Source organism: Hyaena hyaena, unplaced genomic scaffold (assembly GCF_003009895.1).
Source record: "Hyaena hyaena isolate Hyena2069 unplaced genomic scaffold, ASM300989v1 scaffold_240, whole genome shotgun sequence".
Lineage (NCBI taxonomy): Eukaryota > Metazoa > Chordata > Mammalia > Carnivora > Hyaenidae > Hyaena > Hyaena hyaena.
In genome coordinates, this window is record NW_024080873.1 from 2,204,769 (window position 1) to 2,232,330 (window position 27,562).

The 27,562-nt window shown below is 43.1% G+C and overlaps 1 protein-coding gene across 1 annotated transcript in view; it reads right to left on the reverse strand.

Moving 5' to 3' along the window:
• Positions 1-27,562, reverse strand: part of ADAMTSL1 (ADAMTS like 1) — a gene marked incomplete at its 5' end in the record, with an annotated part of 328,947 nt that overhangs the window by 117,412 nt on the left and 183,973 nt on the right. Inside the window, 3 exons of the mRNA XM_039244420.1 lie at positions 8,086-9,211; positions 10,096-10,249; positions 16,310-16,489. Coding sequence (XP_039100351.1) covers positions 8,086-9,211; positions 10,096-10,249; positions 16,310-16,489 — 1,460 coding nt within the window. The remainder of the gene's footprint in view (positions 1-8,085; positions 9,212-10,095; positions 10,250-16,309; positions 16,490-27,562) is intronic.

The window sequence follows — 27,562 nt, forward strand, 5'->3', positions numbered from 1 at the left end:
GAAGGAATAACCAGAGAAGTAGGAAGCAAACCAAGTGTGTGCAGTTTCTACTGAAGCCAGATGTAGTTTTAGGAAGAACTGCTTAGTCTTCTATGGAATGCTACTCAGAGTTCAGATAAGAAATGTTTTCAGAGACCACTTTGTTCTTCTTGAACTGGTGCAGCTACTCTGGAAAATAGTATGGAGGTTCCTCAAAAGGTTGGAAAGAGAATCACCCTATGATCCAGCAATTGCACTACAAGGTATTTACCCAAAGAATATAAAAATGTTGATTTGGAGGAATACATGCACTCCAGTGTTTATAGCAGCATTATCAATATGATCTGAATTATTGAAAGCCCAAATGTCCACAGACTGATGAATGGATAAAGAAGATGTGGTATATATATTACACTAGGTAATAGGTATTGTATGCACTAGGTATTGTATGCAAGTGATGGATCACCGGATTCTACACCTGAAACTAATAATATACCATATGTTAACTAACTGGAATTTAAGTAAAAATTTGGAGAAAAAAATAAAGATGATGCCATATATTTAGCTCTTTGAACTAAAAAAATAGAGAGAAGCCAACTCAATAATAAACTGAGGGAGAATATTAGGTGGGGCTTAAAAAAATCACAATTAACAACCCTGGCAGGGGCACCTAAGATACCCACCTATATGCAAAATATTTCCAGGGTATAGGCTGGCTACTCTAGGGCTATCATGTTAATGTTTACAAACTACTCAGGTACCATTAGTGCATGAGACCCATGATGTCAGGCTATGTTACTTCTTTCTTGGTGGACCCCGTAGGGCAGAAATATGGTGAAACCAGTCAATTACAGGACCACAGAGCTAAGAATTCAGCAATGAAAGCAAAGAGAGAATAGGGCAGAGTTCTCTCGTTTTCTAAGTCAAGTGGCATCACAGCCCTGTGAAAAGAAGTTTCTACCTTACTCCCCATGGTTGTGCTGGAAAGTCCAGTTCTTTATTCTCAGGCTGAACCAGGTAACCACACTTGGTTATTTCAACCTCTAGCCAGTCCAGAACATTTCCTGAAAACTGGCAGATTTGGACCCTGTTAACTTCCACATGTCTGCTCTCTTCACACACAGGCACTTTGCAGTTTGCCTGAAATCCAAGGCCCGGTGTGAACTCATCTAACTGATGTACAAGTGTGTGGATTGGTAGGAGTCTGTAAGGGAAGGCAGGGGGAAAGGAGAGTGCCTAGAATTCCTAAGTGTCACCTCAGCGTGGAGTTCTGTCTCCTGCCACCAGATTTTTTAATAGAATTAATAGCAAGTGCTATTAGGAGGTACACCTTCCTCCGCTTTTCTCTTTTAACATGCTTAAAGATGGTCCTTGAACCTCCAGCCTCAGAGTCACCTGTGGTACTTGTGAAGTCTAAATTCTGGGGCTTTACTGTAGAAAGTGTTTCTAGGGTAGGGTAGGATGTGGGAATCTGCATTTCTAACAACTTCCTAGTGATTACTGTGCACACTGAAATTGGGAACTCCTCCTCTATTCATAGCTTTTAAATGTTTACAAGTTTATGAGGGCGCCTACGTGGCTCAGTTGGTTAAGCTGCTGACTTCAGTCAGGTCATGATCTCACAGTTTGTGAGTTTGAGCCCCGCATCAGGCTCTGTGCTGACAGTTCAGAGCCTGGAGCCTGCTTCAGATTCTGTGTCTTCCTCTCTCTCAAAAATAAATAAACATTAAAATTTTTAGAAAAGTTTAAAAGTTTTAAGAGAAGGGTTCTGCCCTGGAGTTTAAAACAGACTCAGGGCCCAAGATATTTGATTCTACACCAGCCCTTCGATGTTTCTTAGCTTCTGGAGAACAGTGGCTTTTATTTATAGTCTCACTGTCTGGTGCCTACCGCTGTGTCTAATGGCATTTGAAGGGATGATTGGGAAGAACACCTTACTAGACCCCCCACTTCCACTCATGTTCCTCTACAATTCACTTGCCACAAAGGAGCCAGTGTGAGTCCATACAAATGGAAATTAGATCATTTTACTTTCCTGCCTAATATCCTCCAAAATCTCCCTGTGGTACTCAGACTAAAAGCTAGATTCCCTCTCTTGGTCTCTGGTCAGCCTTATGGCCTCATCCCACACCACCTCTACCTTCTGCCTACCACAGTCCAGCCAAATGAATATCTTTTTGGATTCCTTCAACACACTGAACTCTTTTTTACTTAGCAAGTTTTCCTTGATTTCCCCTTGTCTAGGGGTGTTCTTCATCCTTAGGTCATATTGCGAGACACTGGTCACCATTCACATCTTGGCTTACAGATAACCTCACAATACCCATCTAACATGGTCACCAAATCACTCCCTATCACCCATTTCAATTTTCTGTCCAAAACGTATCACCATCTGATGCTTTCCTTGTGCACTTTACGGAGTTTATTGTCTTGCCTCATTCATTCATTCATTCATAATTTAATCAGTACCTGTTTGGTGTGAGGTACTACTTCCAACACTGGGGATACAACAGTAAAGACAGTCTCGACCCTCATGGGCAGGCAATCAGCAAATAAATATCTATCAGATGGTGATAAAATTCTGTGAATAAAGTAGCAAAGTTAAAGGTATAAAGAGTGATGAGGAGTGTCTTTAGGACTGTGACCAGGGAAGGTATTTCTGATGAAGAAATTTGAGTAGAAATCTAAATGCATGTAAATTGCAAGGGGATGCAGACTTCTTTTTCATTCACAAGACTCCCAGTGGCTAGGTGTGTGTGTGTAGCACATAACAGGTAGATTAATAAATTCTTATGGAATGAATAAATATCCACACCATCTTTAGCACTTAAGCACTGCATTTACTTCTCTGGCTTCCAAATAAGACTTTCAGTTTGACAGGGAAGGAGCCTTCTTTTTCTCTCCCCAGTATCTAACATAGGGTCTGGCTCCAAGTATGCATGGAAATATTTGTGAAGTAACGGAGAAGCAGGGATTATGATGAACCAGTCTGTCCTAATACATTTAGAGACATCCCATCAACTATCAGTTGAGAAGTTGGCATGTGCTTTGAAGAATCATGAGAATTCACTTCAACTAGGAAAATATATATACAATGAGATACAGTAGTACCTGAGTTGATAGTGATTCTTTCATATAAGGAGTTTCTTGCAGATAACACTCTAGTCTATTTAAAAGACAAAGATGTGGTAGACTTCTCTTCAGTTACTTTCCTCCTCTCCTGACCTATCTTGCTGGCTCAGGCTACGAGAACATACTTTAATACACTGCAAAGTCTCACAGACCAATAGCCAGCTGAATCTTGCAGAATCTTTCTGAAAGATGGATTTGGTACTAAGTAAAAACAGACTAACTGAGCTATAACATCGGGCATTTCAGCACGTCTCTGTTGGAAAATAAATGAGCATTTCTGAACTGCTACCGGACACAGGAATGATGACAAGCAATGAAACCCAACACAGAAAGGTCACCAACAGCCCATAGCAAAGCAGTCCCAATGGCGGCTCTGTGCCTCCTGCGTGCTCTGTGCAGATATATTCACTTTCTTTTCTCAAACAGGACTTGGAAAACTGTACAGAAAATGAAGCTTCAGCCATACTTCTTACTGGCCAGCTACCTTAAATGGAGAAATTATGACATCAGAGATCAGAATCCAAAATCTCTTATTTCCTTGTTGTGTGCAAGGAAACTTGGACCAGAAGGCTCTGTCAAGGCTAGATCTAGAAGAGTCTTGAAAGTGGCCCAAACTGTAAAATTGTTTGTCTGTACTCCTCATGTGCTTTCCCTCTTAATGCTACTCCTCACCCACACTCCTACCAACGTCCTGGTGGCTGGAAGAGCCAGGTCTGGCCTTCTGCTGTCTTCATCTAGCACCTTTAGTATCTTAGCACCTGGCTGCCACGTGTCTTTTCCTAGCAAAATTCCACTGAACCCTCTTCATCTTAAAGACATTCGGGTCAGACTCTCAATACCCAAGGAGGTGAAAATTAAACATTTTTAATGTTTATTTGAGAGACAGAGAGAGAGAGAGAGAGAGAGAGAGGAGAGGAGAGAGAGAGAACACGCATGGGCAGAGGAAGAACAGAGACAGAAAGGGAGACATAGAATCTGAAGCAGGCTTCAGGCTCTGAGCTCTCAGCATAGCCTAATGTGGGGCTCTAATCCACATAATGTGAGATCATGACCTGAGCCGAAGTTGGACACTTAACCAACTGAGCTACCCAAGCGCACCCCCAAGGAGGTGAAAATTAAAAGGTGACAGTAATGTTTCCTAAGTAGTATTTCAAGAGCTCTTGGTATCCTGGAGATGGCTAGGGCAAAAATTTCTTCATTGATCAAAGAACTATGTGGAAGATAATGCACACTCTATTGTTCAGATGGAAATTCACAGCACATGCTGGAATGCTTAAAGGAGTTAAAAAAATGGAAAAACCAAAATAATTTTCAATTGGGGGATAGTTAAATGCACTTGGGAACAGTAATCAGCCGTTAAAGAAGGTGATACGAATCTCTACATACTATAATGGAATGTCTCCTAGACATGTTGTTGAGTAGAAACCACGTCAGATTTCTAAACACGAGTAATATCCCATTAAAAAACCAAATCACATGTGTATGTACGTGTTTTATATATAATACAATAAAATATATAAAAATTCCAAAAGGATGTATACCAGATTATTAAGAGAGACAGACTCTGGGGAACAGAAGTGAGAGGATGAGGGAGACTTGCATTTGTACTTTATAGATTTAGGTATTATTTGAATTGTTCTATAGTCCCTTTGTTACTTTTATAATAAAAACAAGAAAAAATATCAAGCACTATATTAAAAAAAATAGAGGTAAAATCCAGCAGTAAATACGTCTGTTTAGCTTTAAGTGAACACATCCCAAGCTCATGCAATCAGTGAACCCCCATTTTGTGGAGCTCAGAAAGAGCAGCACCAAAGGTTCAAGTTACTGTGCTCAAGGCTCTTCCCGCTGCCCACTAGCATATGGGTTTTTATTTTCTGTTGCCTTTTGTAAATGAGTGCAGGAGGTAGAAGGGACCTCAGAGATGATCTAACACAGCCTCTCCTCCTTCCTCTTTTTTTTTTTTTAAGTTTATTTATTTTTGAGAGAGAGAGACAGAGACATGAGCAGGAGAAGGGCAGAGAGAGATGAGAGAGAAAATCCCAAGCAGGCTCTGCACTACTAGCCCAGAGCCCAGTGCAGGGCTTGAGCTCAGGAACTGCAAGATCATGACCTGAGCTGAAACCAAGTGTTGGATACTTCATGGACTAAGCCACCCAGATGCCCTAACCCTCCCCACCTCTGAAGTGAAGGGAGTAAGGCCATACAAAGTGAAGGGCCTTGAAAAGATCAGCTTGAAGCCTTCAGTCCTCATCTGACTCCTTCTGGAGCCCTCCTTTAGTCACCAGGTGACCCAGCTGGGCTGTGATCCTTGGTCTTCATAGAAACTATCTCTAGCACTCAAGGAAATTGTCATGACCTCTGAATAAGCCATGGACTCAATGTTCTCCCTGGAGTTCCAGGCACAGCAAAGTCCTGATGACCCCTTTCCCCCTTTCCCCCTTCCCAACAGCATATCTTTCTACAGCTTTTAGGAAGAAGAGACCCTGAAAACTGCTGGTAAAAACTAGCAAGGGTCTTGAGGCAACTTAGCATCTTGAGCTAAGTACAGATGAGTGGAAGCATGAACTTACTCATTCACTCAAAACACCATGGGCTTGAGTTGGGAAGAAGTGGGTTCCAATCTGCCTTCTTGATTCTGCCTTTTACTATCTAGCTAACATTGCCAAGCTCCTAAACTACTCTGGGTCTCAGTTTTCTCATCTCTGAAATAAGGGTAACAGCTCATATGTTGCACCCTATGGTGGTTGTTAACTAAGATGTTGGCTATGAAAAAGTTGCTGGCACAGGGGACTACATTTATAGTTAGAATGTAGATTCCCATCTTGCCTTATGCACAGCCAATTGCTACTCTCTTCAATACCAGTAATACAATTCTGGGCAAGAGCAAAAGAAATATGAATAAAATGGTAACTAAACTTGAGAAGCTGACTGGCTGGTGGAGAAGATGGCAGGATTTTGTCACAGTGGTGTGTTACAGGTGCATTAAAAAGGAGGAGTTCCAGCATGCCCCCCCGACCCCCCACTGAGCACCAGGGCGCCACTCTTCGCCTGCACCCACCATCCCTGGGGGTTGACACTGGGTCTCCCTCTCACTGACCCAGTGACCTCAAAGGGATTTACTCCAACTTTAGCCTGACTCCAAAATTTGTTGTAAAAGAGTTCTTGAAAGAAATCACAGGAGGAATCGTAGCAATCAAGCCCAATCAAGGAAAGTATGAGCTGGGAAAGTAAGAAGCAAACAAGAGGAGAGGTTCTCAAAGCATGCTGCCTGCATTCAAACTCTCTCTCCAGTGCTTCTGTGAGGGTCCCACATCTGTGCCTCAGCTTTCCTACTGTTGATATGGTAACAACAATAGTATCTATCCCCTAGGGTTTTTTTTTTTTTTGTTTTTGAAGATTAAACAGGATAATGCCTTTAAAGCACTGAGCACAGTGTCTGGCATATAGGAAGAGAACATGGAAAAAGTACTTAGTGTTGTTATTAAAGCTGTTTGGTCTGTAAGTACTGTCAAGCTGAAAGGCAATATTATTGACCTTTCAAAGGCGCAAAAGATGCGGGCAGGCTAGACAAAGTCATGTTTTTTCACCAAGTCTCAGAAGAGTAGACAGCATGGTGTACTCTTTGGACTCAAATAAACTTGATCTTGAGTCCTTGGACCGGCATGATCTTACCAAAAACATGATCTTCTTGGGTGAGCTGGTAAACCTTGATTTTCTATGTGACAGTAGGGGATACTGTCAATCTTGTAGATTGATGGCTAGAATAACAAGGTCAGTCACATTTAAAGAACCCTGGCAAACTGCTTGGCATGATAAGTCCTGGCTTCATTCTTTCCTTACCCAAAGCTGGCAAACTAGGGAAGAGGATTGCCAAATGACAGTATTTAGAAGTATATTTAATGAGAAGAGCATTCTACATGGATTCAGAGAAGATAAAATATACAACAAGGTCTCTGGACTAGAGGAGTCCCAAGAATCCTCTCTGACCCAGAGTCCAGGATTCTTCGATTGACTTCCATTGACTGAGCTTATTTGCATCACGTGTCTTGGTTTTGACACCCAATAACTATGATCTTTAAAAGGTTCCTGGAATTTGTGTCCTCTTCTGTAAAGTGTGGATAAAAACCATAACCACTTCTTAGAGGTAGAATGGGTGAGCTAAAGCACACAGACACCACATTTGCTTGGCAGGTGTCTCAATGCCAGCTATCATTGTTGTCAGGGCCACTGTAAAGATTAAGAGAGAACACGTGCAGGAATTTTGGGACAGTTCTTGGCCCATGGTGTCTAAAGTATTATTATTAACTTCTACCACCACTATTGACTTTACATGAATGGCTGAGGCCCAAGGAAACCAGTAAGTAATACAGGGATGTCGTCATCCTAGTAATGACACATCAAAACAGAGACACAACGAGATATTAGGATAATTAATCACAGGTCTGACTGGGAATAAAAGCTTTCTGGAAAAAACAGCCTTGTCCGGCCCAGAGAGGATGGTCTCGCCCACAGGGGGCAGCAGGTGCTGGCTGTTCCCTCCCCCCAACCCTAGGGGACCGCACACATGGAGACAGTATCCTGGCGTATAAGCTTTTCAATTGTCCATCTCACAGATCGGTAATGTAATAATGCTGTGGCTTGGAATGATATCTTTCTACCAGAAGTTCAAAGCTATCTGGAGAGTATCTCATTAATCTTTGGGGCCCTATGGGGCTTGGGGTGGGTAGGCATTGTTGCTATTACCTTATAAAGAGGACAGAATACAGTTTAGGAAAACCAAATACCTTGTCTTTGTTCCCACAGCCCTATTGGTGCTAAAAGAGGACTTGAAACCCAGGATGCCATCTCTGAGGCCCAGTGCTCAGAGCCCCACTCTTGGACCCACCTTGGAGGAAGAGCCAATAAAGCACCTTGGGCGAGACGTGGTCCCCTGCCCCCTCCCTTCCCAGCCCAGGTAGCTGCAAGGCTCACCTGTCGCTGAACTGGACCTCTTCTCCATTCCTGGCCCAGCTGATGGTAGGCCTCGGGTTGCCAATGGCCTCACAGTGCAGAAGCACACTCAGCGTCCCGCTGGCCAGGGCCACAGTCTGCCCGAGGTGGGTGACCACCTCGGAGGCTGAGAGCTGCTGGGCCGCTGAGATCTTCCGCAAGATGGTGGGCTTGCGGTGGGGCCGGCGAGAGCCGCCCCCGGCCTCCCCAGCGGAAGTGGTCCGGAGGGAGCTGCTGAAGCCAGACACTTGCTTGTGAGGGGAGATGGCCACCGGGGGTAGCCTCCGCTCAGACGGCTTGAGCAGAGCGTCCTGGTGCTCCAGGTGGCTGCGGAAGATCTCCTGGGCCAGCTGGGCCACCAGGTGCTTGCTGTAGACGTCTCGAAGCTCCTCAGGTTGCTGCGAGAGGTTCCTGAGGATGTCGTCCAGGCGCCTCTGCTCGGTCACCATGGTGAAGGGCAGGTGCCAGAGGGCCTGCTCGGCGTTCTGGTCCTCCTCGGAAGACGTGTTCCTTTCCGTGGAGTCCTGCACCTCCCACGAGGCGAGGAGCTCCCCGGGCCAGCCCCCCTGCTCCAGCAGCCGGGAGACAAGGTCATCGTAGCGGCTGCCCGGGTCAGCGGCGGGGCCCCGCTTCTCAGCCTTGCTGCCGTTGGAGAAGATTCCATTCTGGTGTTTGTGGGTCTGCAGGGCCTCCTTTGGGCTGGCCTTCCTCAGCGCGAGGGCCTCCTCCTCACTCCTGAGGCTCAGAGGCCGCGCCACCAGCTTCCGGTTGCCGCCAATGAGCTTAATGACGAACTGCTCCCTGGCGGGCCCCGCGGAGCAAGTGTACACGCCCGCGTCTGAGGGCTTGAGGCGGTGGATCTTCAGGTAGCCGAAAGGGGCCACGGTCAAGTGTGCCGAGCTGATGAGGTGCTGGCCGTCCTTCTCCCAGGTGATCAGGGGCTTGCGGAAGCGCCGCGTGGGGCAGCGCAGCACCACGGCGGTCTTGGGCAGCAGGTAGGCGAACCCCCCCACGACGAAGTGCAGCTTCCTCTGCCGGCGGGTCTGGATGTAGATCTTCCTGGCGGCCGCAATGTGGGGGCTGTGCTTGGTGGAGGGCCGTCCCGGCCCTGGAACAGAGGGAATGCACGGGACGCCAGACAGAGGGAGAAATAGAGGGAGTGGCAGAGGAAAACGAGAGCGAACACAGGGACAAGAGTGGGGACAGGAGAGGGCGAAGGGAAAGACAGACGAGGGACAAAAAAGGGAAGAGGGAGAGAAGGCGGCTTCAGAGTTAATCTTGGCCAGCGCCTTCATTTACCGCCTTAGGGTTGCCCGGGAGGAAGTGGCCACCAGCTGTGGACCATCAAGCTGCCGCCCAGTCAAAACTCTGAACTAATGAGGGGCGGTGGGGCAACCCGTTATCACCCTGCTGGGACTTGCTAGTAAGTTCTAGATGTAGGGGGATCCCAGGGAAAAGGCAGTTCCTCTCATTAGAAGGATTAAAAAAAAAAAAAAAAAGCATCATAAAAAGAGGCAGCGGACAAAGGGAAGGAAAATATTCACCCTTTGGGGTCTGCAAAGCACCAAGACCCTTGTGTCCTTGGGGGTGGGGCCGGGGGCAGGGGGAAGAGCCCAGAAGTGTTACAACTGTAGGGATTCATATTAAACAGAACAAATCTGTTGAGAGCATTTTAAAACCCCAGCATGGACAACATTCGACTTCATGAGTAATCTGCTGACTCCAGCTTCCAGATCTCTGTATGCCAGCAAGTGAACTTTGCTCTGCCCCCCGCAAACTGTTTTTCCAGCAGTGAAGAGAATTCCGCCTGGCCACGTGTAATTAAGATTCCTTTTCCATCTCCAGCTGAGCTTACCAGCGTGCTGGCTCTCCTCAGGCTTTACTGCCTGCCTGTCTCCCACCAGGTCCTGGGTTTACGGAAGGCTACTGCGTGGCCACAGCTGCTTCTACGTGGGTTCTGTGTCCCCAACCCAGGAGCTCTGACATACTCACGGGCACAGGTTGCCAGCATGCAGGGCCTGATGGATGAAGAGAACGGCAGGGGAGGGCACAGGGAGGAATTGACAATAGCTGAGACCCCGGTTTTTAGCACCTTCCGGCAAATGGCACTTCGAGTCTGGGTGCCTTCCCCGCAGCTCGTGGAACACTGGTGAGGGGGGAGAAAAACAGGTCACATGCATGTAAATGCAAGCAACTAGAGGCTAATGGGTTCTGTATGGGCTCTCAAACTCCCCCAAATACAAGAAAAGTTGCTCGGAAAAGCAACAGTCACTAAAAGTGAGAGAAATGTTTTAAACATTTTTTTTATGTCTTTATTTTGAGAGACAGAGACAGAGAATGAGCGTGGGAGGGGCAGAGAGAGAGGGAGACACAGAATCTGAAACAGGCTCCAGGCTCAGAGCTGTCAGCACAGAGCCCGACACGGGGCTTGAACCCACGGACTGTGAGATCATGACCTGAGCCAAAGTCAGACACTTAACCAACTGAGCCACCAAGGTGCCCCAAGAGAAATATTAATTATGTCACAATGTGGGAAGACTGCCTATACTGTAACCTCATGCTAACTCTAAGATTTTTCCCTTTTTTAAAAAAAAAAGTTTATTTTGAGAGAGGGAGAGAGAGCACGTGCATGTGCAAGTGGGGGAGGGAGAGTGAGGGAGAGAATCCCAAGCAAGCTCAGTACTGTCAGTGAGGAGTTTGACATGGGGCTCAAAATCACGAACCATGAGATCATGACCTGAGACAAAGTTAAGGGTCAGACAGTTAATGGACTGAGCCACCCAGGGACCCTTCTAAGATTTTTCTGTTCTAAAGTTTCCTATAGACACTCTATCTGTTTTTACTTATATGGCCTGGCCATTAGCATTACAGAGTCATAGAGTCCTGTGTTCAGGATTTTGGCAGTGGCAACTCAGAGTCTGTTTCCACTTCTTAGACTTATTTTTCAAGGTTGGGAATTAAATGAGATAATGTATTTTAAATTTCACACACAGAAATGACACTCAATGCTAATTTTTTCTCCTTCCTTCACAAGTGTAGTATTTTAATGTCAAGCATGAGGTAATTGTTATACATGTACTTTGTTTGAGGTGGGGTGCTAGATACTATGGAAAAAATGTGCAAGGTGGTTTGTAACCTCAAGAAGCTGTCATCAACAACGGGGGGCGATGCAAATTCATTGCTAAAATGAAATACTGTATTAGGGAAATAGAAGCCAAAACAATAATGAAATACTACTTCCTACCCACTGAAATGGCCATAGTTAAAAAGACAGACAATAACAAATGATACTATGAGTGTGGATATAAAAATTAGAATCTTCATATATTGCTGATGGCAATATAAAATACTACAGTCTTCTTGACAAACAGCTTGATTTACTTCTTAAACAGATAAACATAAAAATACCCTATGACCTAGAAATGTCATTCGTAGGTAACTATCCAAGACAAGTGAAAATGTACATCCACATAGACTTGTATGCAAAAGTGCATAGACAAAAAGGGAAACAGCTCAAATGTTTGCCAGCTGGTGAATGGATCAGTAAAAATATGGTATATCTATGTAATGGAATCTTATTATTTTTAAGTGATTTATTTATTTTTTCAATTTCCATCCAGGTTAGTTAGCATATAGTACAACAATGATTTCAGGAGTAGATTCCTTAATGCCCCTTACCCATTTAGCCCATCCCCCCTCCCACAACCCCTCCAGCAGCCCTCTGTTTGTTTTCCATATTTAAGAGTCTCTTATGCTTTGCTCCCTCCCTGTTTTTATATTATTTTTGCTTCTCTTCCCTTATGTTCACCTGTTTTGTATCTTAAAGTCCTCATATGAGTGAAGTCATATAATATTTGTCCTTCTCTGACTAATTTCGCTTAGCATGAGACCCTCTAATTCCATCCACATAGTTGCAAATGGCAAGATTTCTTTCTTTTTGATTGCTGAGTAATACTCCATTGTATGTATATACCACATCTTCTTTATTGTAATGGAATATTATTATATCATAAAAGGAATGTTGGTCTCTTGAATATGTGGTAAACAGATAAAACTTGGAAACATAATGGACAGTTGAATTTTATAGTATGTAAATTATACCTCAATAAAGCTGTTTAAAGAATTAGAAAGTAATAAAAGAATTTAGTAGAAATATAAGACTAAAAGTATTATGAAATTAATGCTCACAACTGTCGAATGCTGCTGGTACACTTGTGATTTCATGGCCTAGGTTTTGAAGATGGGTAGTCTGAAGGGGTGTAGAACCCTGGGATGAGCATGGAGGGCAGGGGAATATCCAAACAAATGTCAAAGGGTTCTGTGCAAAAACCCAAGGCAGGCCTGGGGCAGAGCTAAGCCAGTTTGAACAGAGGCAACAAGTTGAGAGTATCAGGAGCTCATGAGGTAGTTTGGGGCCAGACGTTAGAGACTTTTAATTTTCAGACAGGAGGTTTGGAATTGGTCCACAAGGCAATGAGGAGCAATTGAAGGGAGGAGTGAAATGATGAAAGAGGTGTTCTGAGAAGGTTAATCTGGCAACAGTGTCCAGGAGGGTTGGGAGTAGGAGATCTATGGGAGGTGGGGATGTCAGTTAAGTAGGCCGCCACAGTAGTCCAGGCTTGAGATGATAAAGACCTGAACTAGGGTCATGGCAGTGTGCCACGTTAACTTGAAAAATGAACACTAAAAGCAAAAAAAATATCATCTTATGTTCTCAAGGTTTATATGCTAACCCACTGAAATGAACTATTCCATGCAATAGGCTGTGATATATGCCAGCCTGAAAGACAGTTAAGACGTAAAACATGGATGTAAGAATCATACCCAGTTGCTTTTGTTCCCTGGTGATCGTGGATTCCAGATTCCACCCATCCCTTATTTTATTGTAAATGATAGTACCAAATCCCGGGATCAGGTGGGATGGAGGCAAAGAGCCTGGAAAATTTTAAAGCATGGTCAGTTTAGGGCTGCCAAGCAGAAAAATAGACTGTGTGTCCAAAGATTGGTTTATGATTTTGGTCAAGTCTAGTTCTTTCTTGAGACTCAATTTCCATAACTCTAAACTAAAATTAAGCAAGAGCAGGGATTTTCAAACCCTGTTCTACACGGAGGAAGTGATTCAGGGGCTTTTCCAGTGATCTGGAGACCTGGTCTATGGAGATCTGGGACCCTAACCCACACTTCAATGAAAACAGCTCTGATTTTATCTGTTTTAGATTCTTGGCTTCACGGTAACATTTCAATTGAAAAAAGGGTTTTGTGGCTTCAGGTTTGAGAAGAACAACCAAGTTATCGAATCTTCTAAGTTCCTTCTAGCTCTAAAAGGGACTGTTCTGACCTTAATTCCTTTTATATTTTGGGGAGGGGAATGACTTTCATAAAAATATAATTTAAAAATATATAATAGCCAACTCTTTCAAGAGATGTAAGGAATTCTTTTAAAGAAAGAAGTAAGGCCTTTTAAGAGGTCTTATTCTCAGAATAGAATCTGAAAGTAATTTTATTTGAAGTGTCTAAAATTTTGGCTTAATTCTGTCTCTGAGGGATTCTGTGCAGTAACTATGAGATTGAGTCCAGATAGTTGAGGATGAAAAACACCCATAGATCATCCAGGTCTTCCTTTCTCCAAGGGGAGGCTTGGGGGCAGGGGATGTGGAATGTATGTTTCATCTCAGCCAGAGGGCCAACGCAAGGGCTGTTGGGATGACAGGGCCAATTGGAGCCTCTGTGAAACCCCCGGGGAGCACTGTTGTGTGGCACCAGCTTGAGTTTAATCCCAGTGAGTTGGTGATTATTTTCCACCATTCCCAGCCCCTCCCCAGTGTTTGGAATTTCCATTCATCAACCCAGATAACTCGGAACCTAATAACATTCAAGGGATAAGGGCTAAGTAGCCCTACTTCCCAAAGTGTAACTACTTCTTCCCAGGAAGACTAGTAAAGCCCACAGGAAGCCTAGGCAATGACCCTGAGTCTGGCCAGTCAAGGTAAGTACTTTCTTTTATTTACTCTCCTCCTGACCATGAGCAGGGATGGAAGAGAATCATAACAATAATAGGGTTAACTTTTACTAGGCACAAAGTAGTTTATATGCATCATTTAACTGAAGCCTCCCAATAACCATATGGGGGGACATTATTATCTCCAACATTCATATACACAAACTGAAAAAGGTTATATAGCCCAAAGTTACAGAGCCAGTAAGTGGCAGAGTCAGGATTAGAACCTAAGTTTGCCTATCTGTGAGTCTAACTCCTAAGCACACATGACACTGCTCTAAAGGTCTGCTATACTTGGGGTGCCTGGGTGGCTCAGTCATTTGAGCGTCCGACTCTTGATTTCAGCTCAGTTCATGATCCCAGGGTCATGGGATCTAGCTCCACGTTGGGCTCTGCACTGAGTGTGGAGCCTGCTTAATATTTTCTCTCTGCCCCTTCTCCCACCAGCTCTCTTTAAAAAAAAGTATGTCTGCTATACTTAATGGGACCCTGAGGACCTTAGTTCAGCAGTTTCCTTTCTAAGTGCATAATCACAACAGTCCCTGCTTCAAATGTGTGGGCCTAAAAGAATTTTCTCTGAATTCTGTGTGTCCCATGTGCTCAGAGGCCACAAACTCCAGGAACACAGGAACACAATTATAGCACATACACGTCCCTTCCTCAGCATCCCGCTCATGGCAACTATCACCAACAGACTTTGTAGGAGGACACCTTTCACAACATGCCCTGGGAGGAGGTCTTCATCCAGAGCCATGTACTTGGCAATGACATCACTACACACTCCTGCACTGTTAGTTTTGTTATGATTTTTTTTTCAGATAGAATACCATAGTCCCAAATCAACATTCCATCGAACAACTGTCAGTAACATGTCCATGCATGCACACATGTGTGTGCACACAAACACATACACTTATTTGACATGCTTCTAATCCTTTATCTTGGTGAAAGAAAACTGTTTCTAAGATTTGAAAAAAAATAATCATGCCCTACTCCTGTTCTGCGACATTTGGGGTGAGATGCCACCAGAAGGCAATTTATCGCCAAATGACAAAACCTACGGGAGTGTAGGTTACCTCAAAATTACAGTGCTCTTAGCAGATAGCCATCTGAGTGAATGCTGTATGAGTGGATTCAATGAGGGGCAAGGATTCTAAGAACATAGGTTGAAAGAGGTGGCATCTAAACTTCCAGAGACAGCTTTTCGCTCTGTGGAAGGAAGTGTCCCTGGGATATATTTCAGCCAGCAGCAGCTCCATCCTGTGTATCCATACAACATACATGCACACATGTATACACACAAACACACAGAGAAGGCAACGGGATCAGCAAGGCCAGTTCAAATGCTTATATGCAAGAAAGGGCGCAGTCTTGCATCTGCTCTTGATGCAAAGATTTTCACTTCGGGCCTGGCGATTCTGTTCTTGGCTACATTCTGTTCTTGCTTATGAGGCAATACTTTGGGGGGGATTTTTTTTATGGAAGACACACAGGCCTAGGAAGCTGAGGGAGTTGTAGGCAACTCACAGTAGTCGTAGGGGCTGAAAACAAGTTGAAGGTAGGTGTAAATGACTTAATTGATGCTAGTGTTGGAGTAGGAACTATTTAGAAAAGGAGGTTAGTTGGGGGTATATCCCTAACTTATGAGGCAAGTCAGGAATAGTGGATGCTGATGTAATCATCCCCCCAAATGCAAGCAACAGGGGAAATCAAGTTCTCTTGCTGGGAAATTGTTAACGTCTTAGAGCCAGGAAACTGACAGTAAAGAGGCAGGATTTCCCTGGCCTTCTCTTCTTAATAAATCATGTTCCTTATTGTCTAGTAACTTGGAAGGGAATAACTAGAGAGGCTTTGCCCTTCCTGAGTGGAGACTAGAAACATCTGGGAGGAGGAGGTGCCGGGAGATCGGGGAGGTGGGTGTGGGGATAAAGGTAGAACAATGCGGCGTTCTGAGAAGGATTCTGGGCCAAACAAGGCCTGGTTTTGTTCCACGAAGAGCCCGTTTACAATTCCACGCTTCTGATTGTTGAGTCAGGGCTGGCTGCTTACCTCACATCCCTGCAGCCTAGTTAAAAACACTTGCTTACAAAAATCTGTCCCAAAATAAGATTATTTTGTCCTATTCTCATCTTCTGTATGTGTAAGTTTGGGGTGCTGCTTTTCTTCCTTACACCTCTTTCATGATCTCCTTCTGAGGAGCCCACATACCTCTGTCCAGTCGGAGAGGAGCCACTCGCTGGGACAGTCATCTTTCTTGCAGGCTTGCTGGGAGGCCGGTTTCGAGGCTGAACAGAAGGTCTCAGGGAGTTCCAGGAAGCTGCCATCAGCCATGCGCTGTTTGCAAAGGACCTCACGCTTCTGGATGCCACCTCCGCAGGTCCTGGAACACTGGGGACAGAAGAGAACGTCATCCTAACGTAGGACAGCAGTATGTTTGACTGCCAATGATTAGCCTTGGCTGAGTCAAGATTACCAAAACAAAATAAAAAACAAAAATGGACAAAAGAAAAAGAAAATGAAGGAAAGCTAAGAACTAGCCCAAAGGATTTTGTTTCCTTTCCTTGAAATGAATTGTGTAGCAGGATCTATACCCTCCAATCTCAATTTCAAGTATTTAACTACAGCATCCAGGAATGTCAAGGGCCTTTAAATCATAGAAAGTTGTTCCTAAACTATGATTTGCAGCAACCCAAGACAACTGGTTTGAAAGGTTAGTATAATAGGGTGTTAAACATATTTACGACCCAGTGAAATAATCTGTGCAGCTTCCAGAAAGAACAAGAGAGCTCCTGCCATCAGTCTAAATCTGGAGGAATTAATGCGCACAGAAGGCAGCTCTTTCCTTCTAAGTGTGAACATCCACTCTACCCTATTGGAGGGACATAAGATTGAAAACCTGGTTTTCTGAAGAACTGCCCTGGATGTCCTCTTGTAGGACTGGTGATTTCTTAGGGTGGTGGGAGCTAGAGCCACTGGAATTTGGGATATAGGAAAATAGTCCTACTTTAATGGTTTTCACTGGGACCCCAGTAAAACGCATTGTTTACATGTAACTTAATAGTTACAGTTCAGTTGCATGAAGGGAAAGGGAGGCCCCTGTGCTATTTATTGTTGGCTGTTATCCCAGTAGCCCCCTCCCCTGCAATAGTAAAGGAACCCCCAATTTTTAGCATGTCTAGCTAGGCACATGACTTCTCAGCATACAGACTATATTTGTTGATCTCACCTGAAGATGCACATGGGTCTATTACTAAGTGCTGGCCAATGGGATTTACATGGCAACGTTATGTGCAATTTCAGAGAAATGACCACGAAAGAGTATGGCATCCCCTCCCACCTCCTTGCTTTCTCCTCCTTGCTGGCTGGAATTTGAACATCAGGTCTAAACTTTTAACCTCCCATCTTGGATGGTGATAGGCAAATCGATGGAAGTAGCCTGTGTTCCTGATGGTGAAGCCACCACATGGGCCCTGGATGGCCTGTTTATACGAGAGAGAAATACTCTTCTTTCTTATTGAAGCCATTGTGACTTTGGGTTTTCTGTCATTTTTAGATTAGCTCCCAGTGGCTACTCTTTGCCGGGCTACTTTCCTGTCAAAGCTCTAGAGAGTGCTCTTTTTTCTTCAAGAATAGTCCTTTTCCTTATACCTGCTGCCCTTGGGCTCGCTGGGAGGTTAGTCCCGGATGGACAGACCTGAGAGTTTTTGCTGGAGTGGTTCTGGCTGCAGCAGTGGCCTCTCAGAACTTATGGGAGTCTATGCTCAATGGGCTGTGCTGTAGGAAGTGGTCTGCAGCCTGTTATTATTCATTACAGATCCAAACAGTTCCTTCCAAGGGCTTGTTTAGCATGTTGTTTTACCTTAATTAAGGAACAATCTATGGCCTTAGAGCTCATGATTCAAGTTGTGAGTGGGCAGGACTTAGGCTGATCTGGCTCATTTTGATGACTCCCTGGCCTTTTTATTTATTGCAGAAGCAAACCTTTTTAGTTATCGTTTGGTAGAAGTTCAGCTTACCTCTTCAATGCATTTTGTACCCACACTGCCCAGCACAGTGCCTCCTGCAAAAATATTCTCAATAAATATTTGTGGAATTGAAGTTGGTGGTTGGGGGAAATTTAAATTAGTGGCTAAGAGTTCCATTTGCTTAAAACATGCCTTCTTGCTATTACAGACAACCAATGTTTTAAATTTGGTTTTATAGCCCTTTTCATGACCTCTTAGGCTCAGTCTTCTCTTATTTCTATTAAAGTCTCATTTCTAGCCAACCAGTTATTCCATCATCAGATTAGTTATAACCATTATCATTCAGCCCTTCTTAGGGCTCTTTTATAATTAGACAACTAACCATGTGAATTGCTGATTCCTAAAAATTTCCAAATTTAGGTAGGGACTGTGTCCTCTACAGGTCTTTGTATTCTATGAGTTATTAAAGTTCTTCTATGAACTTTATGCAATTTTGTTCAACATGTAACTGTCTGGAAAAAAAGTTTATTCTGATGAGTCAAAAATTCAAATCTTAAGCTCTGACCTCTCCTCTTTGTCTTAAATGCAAATAGGCATCTTGACCTAACTATGTCCAGAATGGAACTTTTTTTTTTTTTTAATGTTTTCTTATTTTTGAGACAGAGGCAGAACGTGAGCGGGGGAGGGGCAGAGAGAGAGAAGGAGACACTGAATCTGAAATAGGCCTCAGGCTCCGAGCTTTCAGCACAGAGCCCGATGCGGGGCTCAAACCCACCAACCGTGAGATCGTGACCTGAGCCGAAGTCAGACGCCCAACCAATTGAGCCACCCAAGCGCCCCCAGAATGGAACTTTTGATCTTGCCCTTCGAACCTTGTCCCAAATTTGCTCTCCTTTCAGTCTTCCCCATTTTTTGGAAGGTGCCATATCTAAGACAGAATCATGGGAAAAACCCTTGAGCATTTCCCTTTTCTTACCACCTCTTCCCTGACACTCAATCGATGAGCAAATACTGTCAGATTTCCCTCCAAAATAAGTAAACTTGACCTCCACCACAAATAATAAATTAGGCTATCATAATCTCTCATGTAAACTACTACAAAGCTTCCTAACCAGTCTCTAGTTCTCTCAATAGGTCCTGGTAGCATATAGATGGCATACTCAATTTGAAGACAGCTTCTCTCTCCTTCTGATGGCCTGCTGAACATGCCATTGATTGAACACAACTAGAAGCCAGAGTGTAGAGTCTATCTAGGTTAGCCTCCTGAGACACAGGTGGAAAGGTAGAGTGGACCTATAGGAGCAATGGAAGATATTTGGCATATCTACAATCTATTCTCCACACAGCAGCAAGAATGATGTTTTTAAAGCATAAATCAGATCACAGTATTCTCATGCTTAAAAGCCTTCAATGACTTTCCCTTATGATTAGAATAAAATCCAAACTCCTCTAACCCTGACCTGCAAATTCCTACATGTTCTGGTCCCTGCCCTGAAGGAAGTTTTGAGACAGTCTAACTCAAATTTTAACTTCATTCATTCATTTGACAGAAATTTATTCAGTACCAATCATAGACCAAACATGGTTCTGGGTTCTTGGTTGTAGCAGTGAACAAGAGAAACCGGACACACCTCTGCAATCTCTTGTCATACAATTCTCCCCTTTCCCTGCATATTTTAGCCTCATTGGTTGTGGGTGTGTGGTCCTTGCACATCCCAAGCTTGTTTCTCCCACAGGGCCTTTGCATCTGCTCTTCTCTCTACCTGGCTCACTCTCAGCTTATATCTTCACATGGCTGTGTCTTTTTACTATTCAGGTTTAATTCCATTCTCACTTGCTTGGAGAAGCCATTCTTAACCCACTAGCTAGAGAAGCCAAAAAAGTCTCTATTTTGTTAACCTCATTTTATTTATTATTTTTTGTTTTTAAATACCTCTTTTAAATAGTTCTCATCCCTTTGGTAATTATCTATTATCAGCTCTTTGAAGAAAGGGATTTTGGTTCTCTTGTTGCTCATACTAGTGTTTGAGAATTGCATTCAAAACATTTCCTCAGTGTGATAGTGTCACATCTTGAATAGGAGACCTTAGGATTGGATGTCTCCAATTTTCTTCTACACTCTCTCTAATTTTTTTCTTTTAAAATTAATGATTTTTTTTCCTAGTAAAAAAGAAATTTGGGTGTGAGCTAAACAGCAGAGTGACATTTTATAACTGATGCTGGAGAATGTGACATATAGGTATGGTTCATAAATATGTACACTATAGTCAAAATGCAGTGGACTTATCTTTGAGAGAACTAATGGCTGATTCATGAGATCATTATTCCCTGAACCTCAAAAGTACATCAAGCCACTTTTCTTCCAATCCTTTGATTTCAATTCACAATCAAATTCCCCATGGGTTCTATTGAGTTTGTTAGGCATAGAGAACATGCTCTTGAAATTTCCATTACATGGTGACTGACATTTTAGACACTTCACTAGTGGTGTTGGATTAGAGATCTCTTCAATGCTTGATGGCTAAGATGTTCCCTTTCTAACTATCTAAGAAGGCACATGGGCTTCCATTCAATTTGAATAAGTGCTCCAATGAGGGGAGGTCTGGGTGGCTCAGTCGACTGAGCATCAGACTTTAGCTCAGGTCATGATCTCATGGCTTGTGGGTTCGAGCCCCTTGTCAGGCTCTATGCTGACAGCTTGGAGGCTGGAGCCTGCTTCAGATTCTGTGTCTCCTTCTCTCTCTGCCCCTCCCCTTCCCTGCCCCTCCCCCTCTCTCCCCTCTCCCATTCACTCTCTGTCTCAAAAATAAACATTAAAAAATAATAAAAATTGAATAAGTGCTCCAAAAATGAAACAAACAAACAAACAAAACCCCAGCTGCATAAGAACAGCTCTCTGATCCAAGCTGCTTAGTTAGAGCTTCTTAGTGAATATGGCAATAAGGAAAAATGCAGGTTAATTTTCTTTCCCTTTCAAATTGAGGAAATAGATGATGAAAATACTTGGTCCTGTTTTAAAGGTGGAGATGTAATAACACTGTGCTGTAGAGGGTGATCACTCATGAAACATAATCTAGCTGGGTCATCACTTTGTAGATAGGACTTGGTTTAGGACAGGCCCTTAGTTGATCCCGCCCACCCCAGCAATGTGCAGAAGTGTTGGACAATATGATGACAAAGCAGTTACAAGAAGATGTAAAGGAAATTAGCTTATTGTTTCAAAATTTGATCTACCCAGTAAACTTTTAGGAAATTCTTAACACCCAGGAGGTAAAATTCAGATTCCCAAGGTCACCCTTGAGAGCCCTCGTGATCTAACCCATGCTGAGCTACCCAGCCACATTCCTTGGTGGCCTGCCATGGGGACAATTTTCTCTTCCCTGGGCACACAGATACCTTCTATGCTCAGGCCTTTGATCACCTTGTTCATTCTGTGAGCAATGCCCTTTGCCTCTTAGTCTATCTAGAAACTACCAAGACATCTTTGAAGGACCAGTTCAAAGGCTCAAAGAATGTGTCACCTCCCACCCTGTCTTGACCTGGAAGGGTGCTGCATGTCTCCCATAAGAGCTATTTGTTTATGTGTCTGCAATACCCCCCACCCCCACAGGATTATGCATCTTTTGAGGAAACGGAATGCACTCATCTTTCTATTCCCCAGGGCCTAATGTAGCATCTGGCAAAGAGCACACACTTTATAAATGTTGGTTGGATTGATGATTGGATGAACAAAAGAGCCAAGAATCCAAATGTTTAAAAGCCATGACACAGGCATCCAGCTGATGGGCTGAACATCCACCTATTATTGAGCTGTTTTAACATTAGCCAGGAGCTGTTTCTAAACAAGTCAGCAATGGGTTTTAGCCAGTTGCTTCATGTCCTCTGCCAGGTGCTGTGGCCCTCCAGACATGGCAGATGACCATCTAGCTAAGTGACTATTGTCAGGGATTTTTGCTCTTAAACGGGTCCTTGGTGTGTTTGCACTGCTGAAAAGGTGTTTTTTAGAAGTTTTTAAAAACTATAGACAAAATTTCAAACTAATAAAGTTTCCAAAGTCTGCAACAACTCTGCAAACATGTTGAGATGGCCTGATGAGGCTGACACTTCCGAAGTGAGAAGCAGTATGCAAAGAAGAAAATTTAAAAAAGAGAACAGCTGGAAAACAGTGTGGAGGCTCCTCAAAAAATTAACAATAGAACTCCCCAATGACCCAGCAATAGCACTGCTAGGAATTTACCCAAGGGATACAGGAGTGCTGATGCATAGGGGCACATGTACCCCAATGTTCATAGCAGCACTCTCAACAATAGTCAAATCATGGAAAGCCTAAATGTCTGTCAGCTGATGAATGTATTAAGAAGATGTGGTTTATCTATACAATGGAATACTACATGGCAATGACAAAGAATGAAATCTGGCCATTTGTAGCAATGTGGATGGAACTTGAGGTTGTTATGCTAAGTGAAATAAGTCAGGCAGAGAAAGACAGATACCATATGTTTTCACTCATATGTGGAACAGGAGAAACTTAACAGAGGACCATAGGGGAGGGGAAGGGGAAAAATAGTTAAGGAGAGGGAGAGAGGCAAACTATAAGAGTATTTCTCTTCAATACTGAGAACAAACTGAGGGTTGATAGGCGGTGAGGGCGAGGGGAAAATGGGTGATGGGCATGGAGGAGGGCACTTTTTGGGATGAGCTCTGGGTGTTATATGGAAACCAACTTGACAATAAACTGTATTAAAAAATAAAGAGAACAGCAAAAGGGATGAAGAGGAAGATCTTTAGTGAGGGTATTATTTTTAAATATGTGCCATTAACAGAATAAATAACAAAAAATAGTATTTATGCCAATGATTATCCTCCCTGCCATACATGTTTCATGTATGACATGTTTCATCTATGACATAAGGTCATAGATTTACTAGTTTTATAAGAAAGTAAAAATATGTAATAAGGAGAGCACTTAAAAGTTAGGTTTCTAATCAAAATTACAGTAGCCTAAGTGTCCTTTATTTTTAATGATTTTCTCATGATCACACATTAAGAAATTATGCCTGTATTGACACCTTTGGGTTCATGTTGGTAGCTTTATGTACTAGAGCTGAGTTCATTTCCTTGGTCCCTCAAGTCATATTATTGAGCCCAACACAAAGTGACATTTATATTTTCTAAGGTCAACTTTCTAGTTTTAACATGTGTTCTGCTTCTAGTTTCTAACTCATTTCATTCATTTCTTTATTCACTCATTCATTCTTTCATTAAACACTTACTGAGTACTTGCTGAGTGCCAGGCTGGGAGGTACTGAGAATTTAAGATGACTAAAAACTGGTTGCTAAGCCTCAGGTATTTGCAGTCCATTGAGGGAGAAAAACTGATCAAATGTGATCAGTTTTACAAAACTGGGAATACAGAGGAGATGCTATTAAGTCTTCCTGGAAAATTACGGAAGGCTCTACAGGGGAGGGGACACATGAGGGGCTGGCCAGTGAGATAAGGAGTGCCCACAGAGTCAGATCACATGTGCACAGACCTGGGGTATGAAGGAACATGGTATCTCTGAGGAGACCTGAGAAGGTAGAGGATAGAGTTCATGGAGATGTTGTAGTTGGGAAAGGAGACTGAGAAGCCAGGTGAGGGGCAAACAGTGAAGGGCCTTGGGCATATCTGGATATAATCTCAAGACCAGGTGTCACTGAGGATTTTAAAGTAGAGGGTAACATGATCCAATTTGTAGAAAATGATTCAGGCAATGAAGGCTGATGGGTTCCAGAGAGTACTGCCCTGTGAGGTATTAATAGCTGTACCATGGAGAAAAGGTTCCAGGCCATGTAAGTCTAAATAACACTCCATACCATAGCCTATTTGGGGGTCCTCAGCACATACTAATATTTTAAAGGCTCAACAGAGGGCCTATAGTAAAGAACTGTTGTACTGAGTTGGGAAGCAATGGATGAGAAATAAGACAACACGGGGACACCAAGTAAAAGGCTGTTAGTGATGGTTTGGTTAGTTGTGAGGACTGGAACCAAGGTAATGGGTTAGAGAACATGCCAGAAGGTAGTATGACCTGTGAAGGAAGACTAGGTCTGCTGGCAAAGGTGGCGGGTGGCTGGGTTATCAAGCTTGGTGTTAGACCTTTGGAATTTGATGTAACGTTGTGACATGCAAGATTGAGAGGTTCAAAAATCTGGTAGAGACAGTGCTTGGTATACAACAGAGATCAAGTTGAGCCAAAATGAATTAGGGCTCAGAGAAGCAAAGAAAATGAAGGCTAGAGTCTTGTCCAAAATTATTAAATGAGAACAGAATTTCTACCCCAGCCATTAGAATCACCTTGTTGATCTAATATTAACTGAGCTTTCTTAATCCTGCAAGTAGAGTGATGTACAGTGTATCTTCCAGGTTTAATATTCCTGTTATTATGTGAAGCATGGGGCTGCAAGCCCACTAAAATCCAGAGCAATGACTATAGAGAGTGTTTTGCCAATAAATAAAAACAAAAACAATGCACATACGAAATTTTACTTCTAATCTCTGCTTTGTTTACATTTATTATTGATTCTAAAGGTAGGATCAAGTGTTCATTTCCTTATAAAATACGCTGCCAAAAATAAGATAAACATCCTGATAGTTTTTTTTTCTCCTCCCTGAATACAACATTTTAAATAAGCATGGTTTCTAAATTATGAGAATTTATATTTTAGTCACTGGAATGTAACAAAACTGATGACTCAATTGGTTCTTCCTGCCAGTCTTCAACCCTCAAATCCAGACCAAAGTCATTCTTTTGTGTGTGTGTGTGTGTGTGTGTGTGTGTGTATTTAAATCCAAAAAATGAAAAAAGTGAACTCTCAAACATTTGCAGTTGTCATTAAAATTCACCTTTTTTCTTACTATTACTAGCAGTGGCTCTGCTCACATTGACCTTTTTATACAGCTAAACCATAGGCGTTTTGAATTGTAACCCTGATTAAAAAAAAGTTCTTAGGGAAATGGCCACATAATCACAGTTTAAAGCAAGGGAGAAAACAGGGGTCATGGTGATTGTTTCAGTCTCTGCACAGATGTGTGCAATATGTGTGTATAGTTGGGTGGACACAATCCTGATCATAAAACATGCATAATACAGAGAAATATAAATTATGCTTCAGAGTGGACTCCCTAACTCATCTCCGTTAACCCTTCTAGCATCTCTCTCTTTTCCTCTCATTTCTCTTTTTCATTTATTTTTTAGAATAAAAATGAGTAAAGAAGTATTGGTGCATATGAGGCTCACAGATGGTGGTGAGCAGAGTGGCAATTTACTTTTAAGTTCAAGAATATTGTACTAATAGAGTCTGATGTTTAGCCCACAATATAGAAGGCTGGCAGGCTGAACAATGATATCTATGTCCTAATACCTGGAACCTGTGAAAATGTGATCTTACATGGTAAAAGCAACTTTAAAGATGTCATTAAACATTTTGAGATGGGGAGATTACCTCTATTATCTAGGTGGGGTCAGTGTCGTCACAATGGTCCTTTTAAGAGGGAAGGAGAGTCAGAGTCTGAGAAAAAGGACAGAATCAGAGGTTGAAGTGAGGCACTTTGAAGATGGAAGAAGGGGCCATGGGCCAAGGAAGCACACAGCTTCTAGAAGCTGGAAGAGGCAAGGTAATAGATTCTCCCTGAGAGCCTCCAGAAAGAACACAGGCCTGCCAACACCTTGATTTTAGCCAAGTAAAACTGATTTCAGACTTCTGACCTCCAGAGCTATAAGATAGTAAATTCACGTTGTTTTAAGCTGCTAAATGTGCGGTAATTTGTTACAGCAGCAACAGGAAACATGCACAGATTAACTGCCCTGGATAAGACAACAAATAGTGAGCTTTATGAAAACTGCTGATTTTAGGGCTAGTGTCAGATTTCCTCACAATTTAATCCTTTGGAGGAAATGGTAAAGAGGTCTTGGGAAAGCTGAACTGCACAGTGGAAAAGAGAAAGGCTTTGAAGCATACAGGCCCCCTTTGCTATTTATTGGCTATGTTAACTGGGGCAAGGACACCCTCTCTGAGCCTTGTTCCCTTGCAGGATTGCTGTGAGTGGATTAAAAGAGAAAATGGGAGAACAGAAGAAAGAGTTCTGCTACATGAAGTTTGAATTCGTGGTAACTTCATAGTGTTCTATGTCCCTCAACTGCAGAATGGGAGGACAGTGGTAACAATCACATAGGGTAGTGAGGATTAAATGAATCAAATACATAAAGTGCCTCGAACTTTGCTCGAAACATAGTAAGTGCTGCTCTTATTAAAAAGAGAGGAAGATCCTGAAATGGGGCAAGTGATGGACTGGGCAGACTTGCCATGGAATCTTTCAGCACCATGCTCCATGCTTTACCTACCTGAGATGTAGTCTCTGTCTCATTGGCCTTATGGTCTAACCCAGAAGTCACAGGAAAGTGCTCAGACAGTAAGGTGGACTGTGACTGTTCAATGAGCAGCACTGACCATAAACACCATATGTAGGAAGATAGCAGAGGGGTCCTGGTAGAAGAGGTGGGACTCCTGCCTAATCTGACAGAGGGGAGGGGAACTGCATGGGGGTGGGAAGAAGCATGGGCAATTAGGAATGTGCAAGCAGGGGTGGGAGAAGCACGGTGGGAGGTGGGCAGTAGCAGATGTGCAGGGGATGAAGGCCTGACCAAACCATTTGGCTTCTCTATATGGCAATGGAATGTCACTGAAGAAATTCCTAGCAGAAGACTTTCATGATCAAAGTGTCTCAGATTGATTGATGGCATATAGAGCAGTGATTCTCAATCATGGTACCATAGCCCACCAGTGTGATATAATTCCTTGTGAGGTGGGTACAAAGTAACATAGCCAGGGGCACCTGGATGGCTCAGTCAGTTGAGCATCTGACTTCGGCTCAGGTCATGATCTCATGGATTGTGGGTTCAAGCCCCGCATTGGGCTCTATGCTAACAGCGAGCTCAGAGCCTGGAGCCTGCTTCAGATTCTGTATCTCCCTCTCTCTCTGACCCTCCCCTGCTCATGCTGTCTCTCTCTCAGAAATAAATAAAACATTTTAAACAATTGAAAAAAAAAAAAGTAACATAGCTAACACCAGAGATGATGATGATGATGAACGTGTTTAAAAAATAGAGAAGATTTAGGATGGGTATGCACTAAATATGTGTTTCCAAAGCCAACTAAACACAAGCCAACAAACTGATAAAGAGAAATGAATCGTTCACGAAAGACCAGAGGTAAAAACCAAAGGGTTAAGTATGAAGTGGGAGAACTAAAATAAGGAAGACCCCCTAAGCCAAATCTAGAGTTAGAGTTTTGTTTCATTTGTAATTGTTTAGAAAATGAAAAATTTAACATATATAACCCAGACTGCATACTAGCCCTCTCCAGACCTGCAGAATGTGTCAATATTGGCTACGTGCCATTTGTCAGCCAAATGCCCTACAGAAGACAAAGGAGGTTACATTTTTATCTGGAAAAT